The sequence below is a fragment of the Lissotriton helveticus genome, chromosome 3_1 (genome assembly GCF_964261635.1).
Source record: "Lissotriton helveticus chromosome 3_1, aLisHel1.1, whole genome shotgun sequence".
Lineage (NCBI taxonomy): Eukaryota > Metazoa > Chordata > Amphibia > Caudata > Salamandridae > Lissotriton > Lissotriton helveticus.
This window is the reverse complement of record NC_136061.1, coordinates 113,577,415-113,591,764: the sequence shown is the minus strand read 5'-3', so window position 1 is coordinate 113,591,764 and position 14,350 is coordinate 113,577,415. Positions and strand designations below refer to the sequence as shown.

General features: G+C 43.7%; 1 protein-coding gene across 1 annotated transcript in view; it reads left to right on the top strand.

Moving 5' to 3' along the window:
- The first annotated feature begins 777 nt into the window (after positions 1-777).
- The window catches only part of PITPNM3 (PITPNM family member 3), a 1,384,705-nt gene continuing 1,371,132 nt past the window's right edge, over positions 778-14,350 (top strand). Inside the window, exon 1 of the mRNA XM_078679323.1 lies at positions 778-865. Within this exon, the coding sequence (XP_078535449.1) occupies positions 805-865 (61 nt within the window). The 5' untranslated portion in view covers positions 778-804. The remainder of the gene's footprint in view (positions 866-14,350) is intronic.

Below are 14,350 nucleotides of genomic sequence, written 5' to 3'. Positions count from 1 at the left end.
TGTTGCAATGTGATGACGTTTGGTCATTTCAGCTGCAGTGCTTCCAACCTGGTTGCTTAGGTGATTTCCTAGGTATTGATCGCAACCTGGGACCTCATTTATGAAAAGTGACGCATCGCTGCGTGAAAACAGCGATGCGTCCCTTTTCACTGCGCACTCCTTGCGACACCAATGATGTGTCATATTTATAATATGACGCATCATGTCGCAAGGAGTTACAGATACGTCAGTATTTCTGACGTATCTGTAGGCGCAAAAGTGACGCATTGCTGGAGTGTGTCACAAAAGTGACGCAACTCCAGCAATGCTTCCTTTCACATGGGGAAAGCCCCATGTGAAAGGGCTTGCGTCAATCTTACGCCTGCTGTGAGGCAGGCGCAAGATTTTGACGCAACAGCGTCCTAAAAGTGACGTCGTGAAATCTCATAGATTTCACTGCGTCACTATTACGAGGCTTTTTGCGGGTGAACGCCCCCTCTGCATACATTATACCTGACGCAGGTATAATGTGGCGCAGGGGTTTACAAAGTGACGCATCTACCTAGATGCGTCACTTTTTAAATATGGCGAAACAAGGCGCATTTTTTACGCCGCTGGTGCGTCACAAAAAGTGACGCACCGGCGGCGCAAAACTGACGCAAGGCCTCATAAATGAGGCCCCTGGCCTCTTTGGCTTGGTTCGGTTTGCTTCTTCGCCTTTGCTTGTAAGTTGAGGTCTTGATTCATTTCAGCTGCAGTGTGTCTAACAGGGGCTTGTTTTTGTTTTCAGCTGGAGCACGCAGATTCAGTGGCACCCAGTGGCATATGCAGAACATCGCTAATGACTCGGTGGAGAGCTCAGACGATGAATTCTTTGATGCACGAGGTTTGTACTCTGCAAATTAAGAACATATTTCTGGTGAAAATCATTTGCAAATTAAAATCATATTGCTGACGAAAATCATTAGCGCTAAAAGCAGCTAACTTCCTGGAATATCATTATGTTTCCTGGTAAAAAAGATGCTTCTGAGTGGAACACATGTTGGTACGGCATACATTTTGGAGCAAGAAATACTGAATGAGGTTTAGTAGCACATTAAATGCAGAGTTTATTGAAGTTTCAATCCTAGTAAACACATCTTAATAGACGTTTTAAGGGCGCGCAGGACTCTGCTACTTTATTTACCACCATCCTTGTGGAGAATCAATAACGTCAATGGTGTACAATAGCCCTGGGGCTGATTTAAAATGTGGCTTATGGATTTCCTGTCCACGAGTCTAACTGAAAAAACAGAAAATATGTCCCCAGAAGCGAGGACAAAACTCCCTGTAACCCACAAACATTATTTCTTTTCTGAAACAAACTCCTGCTTTGAGAATTTGATTCGGAAAATGACAAAAACAAGTGAACTGAGCAGCCTCAGCATCATGGCAGCCTGAGTGGCATCAGCTTTGCTGAAAGAGCTTTTGCCCACTGGTGGACTGATGTTTTGCAAATAGATCCTTGCCAGACAAACAGGGTGGATGAACATGTGCATGTGTGTGAATGCTGGTGCATGCTTGTGTTCATTTATGTGTGTGTGTGTGTGCATATGCCTGTGTGTGCAAATGTGTGTGCAGTTCTGGTTGCATGTCATTGATTAGCGACTCGTTTGGATATTCCTTGCTGGGTGTGCATTTGCTGATTAACTCGACAGATTGGTTGGCGCAACTAAAGGCCACCCACTACCTCCATTCATTCGGAGACACCGACAGGCAATATTTACACGCCTGGACCTAAAATATAGGATTGCCCCAATCATTTATCCTTCTGAAATTGGAATCTTTATCCATATGCCATTCTATTCACGACTGGCTTGTTTTATACAAAGAAACTAAACGCTCAATACAACACTTTGTCCTGATGATGACCGTACAGTTACCTAGCGGTTGAAACGCCGTCGACGCTTTTTGTGGCCATAATCTGTAAAGGACACATCATTTTGCTCTTGTTGTTCTTTTTTGTATATATAATGTTTGTCTGTTAGCCACTGGTTTGGCATGTGAATTGTTCGTTTTTGTTTTGCCAACATTTCTCTTTTGAGCGCTATTGGTCTTTCTTGGTAACCTTTTTAAAAAAGTACATGTATAATAAATTATAATTGCTTTTGTAAATTTGTCAATGTGTGAATATAGGCTTCTTCACTCTCTTTTATTATCTTAATGTTTATTGTTTAACTGTTGATTTTGACTTCTTCACCTGAACCTCTTGTTAGGTGTAATAAACGTAACATAGGCCCCCACGGGACTGAGGAGCTCCAAGTTCCAGGGCCCCCCTCATCACAATTCACCGACCTGAGAGATCCTGATTAAGTCCAGAGGGGGGCCCTCCAAGTATTTAGCGGGGGGCCCTTACGTTTCGGGACGCCACTGCATGTGTGTGTGTGTCTGTACATTTGTGCATTGTGTGTACATGCATGCGTGTTTGTGGACCTGTGAGGCCCTGTGTGTGTTTTGGTGTGTGCATGTGTTTGTGAAGAGAACTAAGGCATCTTGAGCCTTCCATGTACCTCATATAACAATACAAGTGCTACATGTTGCCTTGAGGTTCATTGCCCAGGTTTGGGGTGTGGGAGGAGGTGGTAGGGATACTACTCCAGGCAATTATAAGTATACGTAGTCTGATTTTACCAGACCAGAATTCACAGGGACGCTATGCAGGGGCTGCAATCACAGCATTACCCTGTCTGAAAAGCAGGTGGTAAATTCAGATCCCAGTATCAAGGGGTTTGTTATAGGGACCTGAATGTAGAATGACATGTGGACAAGCACCCAGAATTTCCTCGTCTGAATCATACTTGCCAACTCACAGGGTACCAATGTATGTCACACGATATCGGCTACCATCACCCGGAGCTGATGCCGCACAGTGGCGAGGTTTGACTCTATTTCCTTAGAAGACTCAGCATTACAACTGGCTAGATGCAAATCAGGATTCACTGTGGAACCCACGCCCTCTGACTATTTAATCTGGTCTCTGGCGTGGTTAACCCCGCACTTAATATGCTGATGAATAATTCTCTGGAATTGGATTTGGTTACTGTAAACTGGAAATATGCACTACTGCTCCCCCGGCTGAAAAAACTGTAACCCACACTTAAAGTCTTTAACAACTTTAGACCTATTTCTCTTTTTCCCACTATTGACAAACTTTTAGAGAAAAGGGCCAACAAGCAGTTGTCACGCTTCTTAGAATCCAACCTCCTTCTGCATGGCTCCTAATCTGTATTCCGTATGGGCTACAGTACCAAGTCTGCCCTACTCGCGGTATCAGAATTTGTTAAGGAAAACCTTGATCAGAGTTCCTCAGTGACAGTCAGGCTCTTGGGTCTATCCTCGTTCTTCGATACTGTTTCCCAGGCCATCTTACAAGATAGAATCAAGTGAATCGGTGTCAGAGTCCAGACTCTGCTAAGGTCTAAATCTTGCCACCTGATTGGTCTCAAGCAGTCTTCCTTTCATTGTTCACCTCTTCATCCAAACCTCTGGCTTGGTGAGTGACTCAGGGTTCAATGCTCTGATCCACCTTCTTTAATATCTACCTTGAGCCACTGGTGAAACTGGTGGAGTCCTGTGGGTATGGGTGGTCTTATATATGGATGACACCCAACTCCTCTTGGCCTAGTTATGGCTAACTGGGATTACGATAGCAATTTATATTCGGGTCTACTGACTTTTGTAACTCATCAGCTCCAAATTATCCAGAACTCCTCCGCACGCTTTATCTTGAAGATCCCCCTATGCTCACCAGTATCTCTCACCTACTGTATCTCCAATGGCTCCCTGTCATCAAGAAGATCCAGTTTAAGCCACTCGCCTTTGCCTTCAGAGCCTTCACTCATAAAGGTCCTCTTTACCTGAGGAGAAGACTCAAGCGTGACCCCCAATCCTGAGCTCTGAGATTCAACAATCTCATATTCCTCGCATACACAAAGCCAGAAGAGGCAGGCGATCTTTCATCTACCTGGCCTCTAAACTGTGAAAGGCTTTGCCGTTCACCTTACTTTGCAGTCCCTCGGAACTGGTTTTTAGACTTAATCTCAAAACCTTACTTTTTGACACCTAACGGGCATGCAGGCTGATAGTTCCTTTCCTTTACTCATGAGCTTTCTGCCATAGAAGTGGCAGGGAGAATAGCTGGAAACCACTGCACAATAGTTTGTTTTCAGCTGTTTTTGGAGTATCTAAACAGCAGAGGTCCATTAAGGGATGCAAAAAACACCCCAGGAAATCGGTGACAGCCTCAGCAAGCGTTAGTATTAAAAACAAAAAAAATGAGTAGGCAGAAACGTGGGGTGAGGGGCAAAAGTGCCTCATAGAAACTTGTTTTGTGGTGTTTAGCCTCGACCCTACTCAGGCCTCGCCCATCCACACACAGTGAAATGTTTTATTAAGTTGGTAGTTCTGCTGCATGTTACTCCCCGTCCGGTAACCATTGCTTTCATTGCCCATTATTTAGTGCGGGCAGGAATCACAGATTCAAAACACCATGGGGCATATTATCAAGGACCGGTGTTAAAATTATCGCCGTTTTATCGGCAGGAAACTGCCGATAAAACTGCTATAATGGGCTTGATAATACACCCTTGGTAATTCCCATAGAAGCCCATGTTAACACCACAACATGGGCTTCTATGGAAATTAACAAGTGCGTATTATCAAGCCCATTATCGCCATTTTATCAACAGTTTCCTGCTGATAAAACGGTGATAATTTTAACACCGGTCCTTGATAATATGCCCCCACGTTTCGCCTGCACCAAACATTCGGCTACTCTTAATCAGGCCCTCTGTAGTCCCCCCTTTACCAGTGCTCAAGCGATCAATCTCTTCAGTAAGAGTTCTCTGTTCCTGTGTTACACCTCCTTAACCTGTGATACCATCTCCACACTTGTAGCCCTGATTGGCCAGAGTTCCCTGCACCCAAAGCTGTTCCAGTTTGCAAATACTGTCTTTAACTTCCCCCACCCCACACATTTAGCAATGAATCATGGCATTCATTCCTAGAAACACTTATTATTGGAAGACATGATTGTTCTCTTTTTTTTCATACATCTGTCACTTTGTTGTCACATTAACTGAAAGAGTCTATAGCTGCACTTTAAAAACAGGGAGGATGACTAGCTCTTCTTTTAAGACCACTGTGCTGACGTCTGTCGTGCTACTGAACTATACAAAATCACATAGAAAAGTCAACACAAAGAAAAGACGAGCATGTTCATCTCTCGGGGTTTCAGGGACCCTGGAAATCAGCACTCAAAGTACTCAACCTGCAACAGAAAGAGGGGGTCACCTAAGCATCCTTGAATCTCTGGTGGGCATGAGTGGGCAGTCCAAGGCCTCACGCCGGGCAGGGTGTCAGAGCTAAATCCAGGCATGGAGTTATATATTTATTTCATTAATGATCAACCAGCAATGTCCAGTCAAGGACTGCACGTATGCAACAGTTTTAATAATGCAGCACCTGTAGATATATATTTACAGCAAAGACGATCAACTCAATGGAGAATCCAAAACCCCACGCTAAACACAATAGCAAATCCCACATAATACCACCCAATGGACAGGTGGTCCTGCTTTGGGAATACCTGTTCCAAAGATGGCTTGGACATAATTAGAGCAGTTGGTAAAACTCAATGCAATTAAACTAGGGCTCTCAGGGAATCACGTTGTAGCACCGAGGAACATACCTAGAATGGAAACACAGGGTGACATTGTAATTCTGTATGTATATGGGTTTAAAAGGTTCAAAAGCAGCTAATGTTTGTGCAGCTTTTTTATAAATATGGACATGGTATACAATAACTGTCCTGCCAGATTGACATACTTTGTATCTTTGCTATTTTCTCAAACCTAAATGTTCTGGAACATCTAAAAGCGCAATGGAAAATAAGGCACAAACGTATTAATCACAAATATTGCACACCAATGTTTGCAGAAGGGTTATTCAGTGAGAACTGCACATAGTCTCCACAATCAGTCATCAGCCAAGAGCCTCTGGACTTTAAGTTACAAGAGAAGGTGAGTAGTCAACTCCGCGGGGTGTACCTACGCACCCCAAACATCAATTGGCTGCCATCAGCAAGAGTTTGCTCCAAAGGGTCTCCCCTTTTGGACCATTGATAAGGCACTCTTCCAGGGTCACCCGAGGGAGTGACCTTGAGGGCACCCATATTCAGTTTGGGGTGCTTTGGAAGTTGAGGCTGTTAAAACTGTAGACAAAAACCAACTTGTAAACCCTCTACTTTTGTTGCCAGAAGGAGCCTCATTTAAGGGGAGGCTGTAGAATCACCTGAGCTTGGCAACATTTGTGCTTATTCTTTAATTCAAAAAGCCAAAGACAGACTGTGGGTGCAACTGGACTATGTCCTTTACTAACTCCGTAGTCATGGCAAAAATGTTAGAGAACCGTCTCTGTGGAGTTAGAAAAGCATTGGTTCACCCAAGTCAATCTAGGTCCATGCTGCATAAGTGGAGTTCAAAACTTAGGTTCAAGACTTACTCACAGAGGGTTTTGGAACCAATGGTGATCCAGCGACTTCAAGACGCCAGGGTTGGTGACTCTGTCAAATGAGTGCATGCTGTGCTGGGGAAGATAGTGTTTGGAGTGTAATCTTTATTGTGGATCACTCTGCTGTATACAGCCCCTCTGTCACAGTTAGTGGCACCCTACTGCAGCTCTTTGTGTTAGTGAGGGGTACCAGGGAGTCTGGCCTCCTCTCACCTGTGCTTTTGACCTAGCTCTGGAGCCTCTAGTATGCGAGGTCAGAAAAGATGCATTGATAAAAGTCTGCTCTGGGGCCCTCAGTAGGACAAGAGGGCAATATTATATATTGACTACATTTTTCAGTATTTGGCAAACACCACATTGTTTATTAATAGACCTTTGTGAATCTTTGAGGTATTTTGGAAATGTTCTCTTTTACGGATCAGCTGAGACAAATCAGTACTATAACTGCTATCGTCCCGGGTCCGGCCAGCCAACATGGATATCCACCCACTCATGGTGGAGTTGAAGGGTTTCACCTACTATGGCATTTATGTGACAACAGATGAGGGTGAAATTATCAAAAGAACGTTGTCTAGAGCCTTGGCTGACTTTCGAGGGGATGTATGGAGTACATTGCTGCTTTCACTTCTAGGTAGGATCACACTGGATGTGATCGTACGTAACAAAATGATTGCTCTCCCAAAATCTCTACTTCTGCTTCAACATAGACCTAGTGGACACAGGAAGAATGTTTCCAGAAATCAGATGCACCATACTCTGGGATGGAGGCCCTCCATAAATCGCCCTGTTCACAGTGACTGGTAGGCTGTATGATGGTGACATTGCTCTGGCTGATATGCAACAGAACTGCTGGGTGCCGTGTGTGATAATATTTGATGAATGGGTGATCTCCTCCCAATGGGAACGGTCACTGTGGCTTGACAAGCGGGCACTGGGTGATCTCAGCTATCCAGCCGTGCTTTATACGGTAATTGAAGAGGCTACCAGTGCATAGGGCTAGGGCAGTCAGGATATGGAAAATGGGCAATTTTACCCTTTGTGGGCTAGTAAGGGTTTGAAAGAATTACAACACATCCAGGGTTTTCACCACTGGGAATTGGGATTTCCACTATCGGAGATGCGTGGGGGGAAGAAATAACCTGAGGGCCCTTGAGCAACTACAGCATGGATCAGTTAAAATAATTCAGACACTTGCAACTAAACATGCTTTGGGGTGTTCATCAGCAGGGGTGCCCTGGTCTTCAATAGATCCCCACTGGAACTTAGACTGCTCTCTGAGGATTCAACTCAACCCAACTTCTAGTATATTGATCAATAACACTCAAAGCACTACATTCGCTGAGATGAAGAAGGGAACTAAAACTGGGTGGTGGGGCTAGAGACGCTGAGTGGGAGGACGGCATGCAACATATTTAAGTAGAAGGTAGCCATGAGATCCAGTTTTATATTGGTGCACAATACAGTGTTACACAGGATATACTGTCCTGAACGTTGATATTAAGGTTCAGCGGGCCAACCACTGAAATTTGACCTAGGGGATGTGACCAAGAAGGGTACTTCTTTCACTATTTTGTTTTTGCTTAAGTTGAGAAGGTATTGAGGGAGAGCAGGTGAGTTCTTGTTTCACGTTCTCTTTAAAGATGTTGGAAACATTAAAAAACGCAAAAAGCACAGCGGGGTTGGGCTCTTAATGCAAAGCAAAAAATAGCGGGGATGCCAGCTGCATAGGGGTTCAGTCCCTTTTGTCTTTCCGGACATGCTGATTAGAAGTTTTAAAGGACAGTGGAACAGGAAGTTCTTCTCCACAAAAACAGTGCAAATTCCTGAATGTACGGGCCCAGTGTACTCACAATGAAACAGTCTTTGAGGAGGACCTAAAGTACGCCACTTGGAGCTTATCAATCTAACCTTTGTTTATTACATCTCACACCGAGATAAATGTGATTGAGTATATACTTTGGCCAGTGTGGCTCTAGAATGGCAACGTACAAGCTTGGCAATGGTGTATTTGAAGTGGCTCCTGGACTGACTGCAAAGCCCCTGCAAATGACTATGTAGCATAACACAAAATGGCAGAATGTGGCTTAGCATGATATCTGCTATTTCATCTCGCGTGAACTATAGGGCGAAGTTTACAGGTATTGTGTGGGGTATACCAGAGCTTTTTGAGTAACGACGACACATTGTTAGGTCCTATTGTGGCCTTTTGTGACAGCTTTATAAGGTAGTGGCCATAATGAAGCAGAAGCCCTCACTTCACCATCACCTACACCCTACCAAAGACTGAAAATAAACTTTCCAAATGGAAACACAGGGTCTGTCTTTCCCACTCCCGACCCTGCTACTTGTGACGCTCTTGTTCTCTCGCGACTTTAGACTAAATTGCTGGTAATCATGATACACTAAACTGAGCACAGTACCTTAAAATGAAAAACTCAACACAGATTCCAGCACCCAATTCATCACACATTAAGTCATTTACACCAGTTGTCCTCAAGGGGGCAGTATTCCACCGACAACTGCGCATTACTGAGATGACAACACTGTTTTCATGAATTGTATCCTTAATTTCAGCGGCAGCTTCTGCCTCGGAAACAGCCCGCATGTGATTTCGAAACGAGAGGGCTGCACTTGGGTTGAAGATCCTCCATGTTATCCTCTCAGTGGTGCCTGCCGACCTGCTGGGCTGCAGCGGAAATTGCCGTAGCAGTCGTTCAGACAAGCTAGCAATTTTAGATGTTTCATTGAAGGTCCCACTGCTTTAACAGTCGCCCACTGCCAAGGGCAGCCGTTTAGGAGTGAAAAATGAGCCTTAACATCAGGGTTTTACGGTATTAACTGGAGAGATGTGTAAATCTATCCAGCTCTGTGTCGGTGTTGGTTGAGCAATACCTTGAACGTTTCAGTACCATCCACCATCATTCTCTTACACAAGGGCCGTATCACAAAATGACCACACGGCTAATTTAAGGCATGGTCTAAGGCCACGGTTTTGGGCTGACTGGTGTCTTATGTAATACAGCCAAGCAACTGTCCAGTGGGACTCATTTGCGATACGTCCTATCTGCTTCCGACATATGTGATATAAATTCTTTATATTACATAGCACTAAATACTGTCACAAAAGGTGCTGGACACTATTTTTCATTTAAAATTGTATTTGTTTTATAGGAACAGTATACCGTCACAAAAATGCTGCAGACGCAGTTCTCCGGCAGTGAGCAGAAATACATAGAACAACATAAAGCGAGACACTGAACAAGTCCCAGGTTTGCATAAGGATTTTGAAGAATAAACGATGCAGGTAGAGAGTGTATCTGTGTGCATATGTTTCTTCGGGTCTCATCAGGACATGTGTCATCTGACTAATGTTCCATACGTTTTTTCAGTAATGGCGGTGGTTCTGTAGAGTACAAGTGGTGTTCCTTTGATTGATTCCATTGGAACAGTAGACGGGACTCTACATATGGTTTCTGATACATATTTATGGCATGAAATCCGCTGGATGACTTGTTAATTGTGCTACTATACACATAGTATGTGGAACTTTAGTCAGAAGACACATGCCCTGATGAGATCAGAAAATTTAGCATGGGTTAAAACTTCAACACTCCCTCTCTAGGTTGCTCTACACTTTCGCTAGGAGATAATGTATGCACGCATATACAATCTCTACCTATATCTGCAGTTCTATTCACTTTCAGAGCACTGCGTCTGCACTATTTTTATGGTTTTATACTGTTCCTTGTGCCTATAAAACAAACGCAATTTTATGCGAAAAAAGCGTCCTGACCTTTCTCTACAGCTTTTAGTAAGGTATAAGTAATTCATTTATATCACATACCTCAAAAGCAAACACGAGGTATCGACAAATGAGTCCAATGGGACAGCAGTTTGGTTATATTAGATTTACCCTATTTCTTGTGGGTGGACAGGGTTGCCCATGTGTTGTTTACGTGGTGTCATAAGTAGCTGAAGCAGTGCTATTTTACTACCTTAGATAGTGGTAAATGCTTGTCACAGGAACTTTAATTAGGCATGTGCTGCTTTTTACTGGTGATACAAAAGGGGATGATGGACGGAGCGTTTGAACAAATCAAACACTCACCCCCAGTCAACTGATCTGGGTTTAATCCATCACCATTCTTTAGTTCACTCAGCCACCCCAGTTCAGACATGGCTATATGCAAATCAGTCTGACCCTGTGCCTTATGGGAACAGTCCAGCCCGAACTGCCAAGCCATGTCTTCCCTGGACCGGAAACAAGCATCCTGGGACCGGTTTCGGATTCATAATCCTCATCAGCCAGGCTATCTTGAATCCAGTGGCCAAGTGAACAAGGGACTCACGTCTGAATATACCCTGCCACACTTAGGGCGAACAAAGCGATACAAAAGGGGATGATGGACAGAGCGGTGGCAGAGTGGGCTAAAGAATGGTGATGGATTCAACCCAGATCTTTTGACTGGGTGTGAGTGTTTGATTGGTTCAGATGCTCTGTCCATCACCACCCCCTTTTGTACCGCTTTTTACTGGTAGCAGCATTTTTAAACACATCTATAATAAATGACAGAACATAACAGACCACAATACACAAAGCAACTTGACAACGCAATTAAAACAAAAGAGGAATATATGATGTTACAATGCATGCAATTACAATGCATGCTTTCACAACGCAGTCTTTACATCGCAACTACCATTACATTGCATGATTTTACAACGCATGCCATTGCAATGCATTTTTTAAAACTACTATTACAACTCATTCCATTACAACGCATACCATTACAGTGCATACCATTACAACCCATAATACCTTTAGGGCAACAGTAGGGTAAAAGTTGGATAGTGTAGGGGTAAAAATTATTATTCCCATTTCAGTGAGTGCAACAGTAGGGTAAGTGTTGGATAGTGTAGGAGTAAAAATTACTATTACTCCAGTGAGTGCAACAGCAGGGTAAGTGTTGGATAGTCTAGGGGTAAAAATTACTAAGTGTTGGATAGTGTAGGGGTAAAATTTACTATTCCCACTCCAGTGAGTGCAACAGTAGGGGAAGTGTTGAATAGTGTAGTGGTAAAAATTACTATGCCCATGCACCCTGTATACCATGTATATAAAACTTTGCAAATAAAATAAAATAAATAAGTAAATACCCCAAAACCCATACCCACCCTAACATTAAAAAAATCTCCATTACTTACCTTATAATGCGTTATAATGGCATGCGTTGTAGTGGTATGCGTTGTAATGGCATGCGTTGTAGTGACATGCGTTGTAATGGGATGCATTGTAATGGCATGCGATGTAAAGGCAGTTGCGTTGTAACAGTTGCGTTGTATAGGTCGTTGTAATGACTGCGTTGTAATGGATGTTTCCCAAAAAGAGCAGCACAAAAACAAGACCATGCTTAACTACCACAAAGAAAATGCCGCACTGCAAATATGCACAAGCATTCCTGTCACACAGTTCAACCTTCAGAAGCCGCTTTAATAATATGGTGGAAAAGGTGTTTGCCAAGAACATCAAATGACAACAGTCAAAGATGATTTGTGATCCGGCTTTCTAGTATCAGAATGTCATTCCTATCTATGCATTATCGCGCTCTGCATAAGCAGCATAGCTGTGGCAGGAGCGTGTGTCAACGCCGCGCATTTTGTTAACCTAATTGAGTGACGATGAAGCTAATGCATGCTAATTAATTTGTGTTGCCTGTTGTCATGGCTAGCGCAGAGAGGCGCTTAACGCAGACGGTAGGTCAGCGAGCATGCAACATATTGTTTTAAGGATGCTTCTCCTCCGATGAATTCCGTAACCATGTAAATAGCTCTACGTCTCTTTCTGTGAGTTGGTGATTTCATGTATGCAACTCTGCGACAGGAAATGTCACAACATTGACTACGTTCGACGCCCTGCCATCTGTGCCCGGAGCGAGCTCGCAGCTCGAGATTCATCTCAATTAGTTGTTTTTTCGTTATAGACAGATGTATTTACTTATGTTTTCATAGCAAAATTGCTGGCCAAGGAGGGTGCCACATCGACAGGTCTGGAAATGGCACTCAGGGCCATATTATCAAGCAAGGGCGATACATTATAGCCGCTTTTATCGGCAGGAAACTGCCGCTAAAGCGGCGATAATGGGCTTGATAATATGCCCTTGTGAATTCCAATAGAAGCCCAGGTTCTGGTGTTAACCTGGGCTTCTATGGGAATTCACAAGGGCATATTATCAAGCCCATTATCGCCGTTTTAGCCGCGGTTTCCTGCGGATAAAAGCGGCGATAATGTATCACCATTGCTTGATAATATGGCCCTCACTTATTTTCTTGGTTGTGGCAGCGCGCAGGTAAAGGGTACCTAACGTCCTAATCACGCCACAGTCATCCTGTGTGAAATACTTGCATCATTACTTACCAGTAATGGCATTACCCCTTCCCCTGTTTCTCCATTCCCCATTCCGGAAGTTACATCAGTGAGGAGGTTCTGCCTCCCCCTGAGACACCCTCTGCAAAAGACATCTGCAATCCAGAAAACCACTTCTCAGCTGGGCTGTAATGCCTTACACTACCTCGCAGAGTCCACACTGTGATCGGGTAGTTCAAATATTTCTCTGCAAGGCTGCTAAAGTGTGATTGGAAATTGCCAGCACTTTTCAGATCTCGCAAGATTTCGCTTTGTGCACTTGCCAGTGTGTGGAACTACAGGGTCTTGAGCCAAAGTTCCCCACAACTGTAAATTATGTTGCCTTTGTATTTGAAGGTTTGTCACAGGTTTGTTTGGAAGCAGGGCATTGCAGGCAGTAACGGCAGCTGAAGGACTGGGTGCTTTGCAGTGGCGGCTGGCAATGAGTGGGGATGGTGAGGTAGGGCCCGATTCATAGAACTAACTTAAGACAAAATCCTAAACTTACTACCATTTTGGTAGTCACTGAAGGCACTTACTCATTTCGGTATTCACAGAAGTTAGGAGTCCTAAGTTTAGGACTCCTAAATGCCTTCTGTGAATACCGAAAGTCTTAAAGTTAGGATTTTTCTCAGTTTAGGAGTCCTAAAGTTAGGAGTCCTAACTTTACTACTCCTAAACTGAGAAAAATCCTAACTTTAAGACTTTCGGTATTCACAGAAGGCATTTAGAAGACCTAAAGTTAGGAGTCCTAACTTTACTACTCCTAAACGGAGAAAAATCCCAACTGTTAGACTTTCGGTATTCACAGAAGGCATTTAGGAGTCCTAAAGTCAGGACTCCTAACTTTATTACTCCTAAACTAAGAAACTTTCCAACTTTAAGACTTTCGGTATTCACAGAAGGCATTTAGGAGTCCTAAAGTTAGGACTCCTAACTTCTGTTAATACCGAAATGAGTAAGTGGCTTCTATGAATACCAAAATGAGTAAGTGCCTTCTGTGAATGCCAAAATGGTAGTAAATTTAGGATTTTGTCTTAAGTTAGTTCTATGAATCGGGCCCGCAGGGAGGTAGGCAAGGGGGTAAAAAAAAGTAAATTTTTACTTATCTCCCCACCGTGTCCTCGTCGCATCTCTCCTCCTCGTCCCTCTGGCCAGAACAAGAAGCACCCAGGCTTCCCTGAGCTAATCACAGCACTGCAATGCAGCATTGTGATTGGTCTGAGCACCATAGTTCGGCGCTCAGATGTGATGTGGGAGCCTGGGCATGTTCTCCACCCAGGCTGTAATGCAGCCTGGGTGAAGAATATGCTAAGTGCGCATGAAAGTTGAGCTGGCCGCATTTAGGGACTGAAAACCACTACTCCCTCAGCAGAGAATTTGCCTGTTTTAAAAAAGGCCTTTTTTAAAAATAATTTG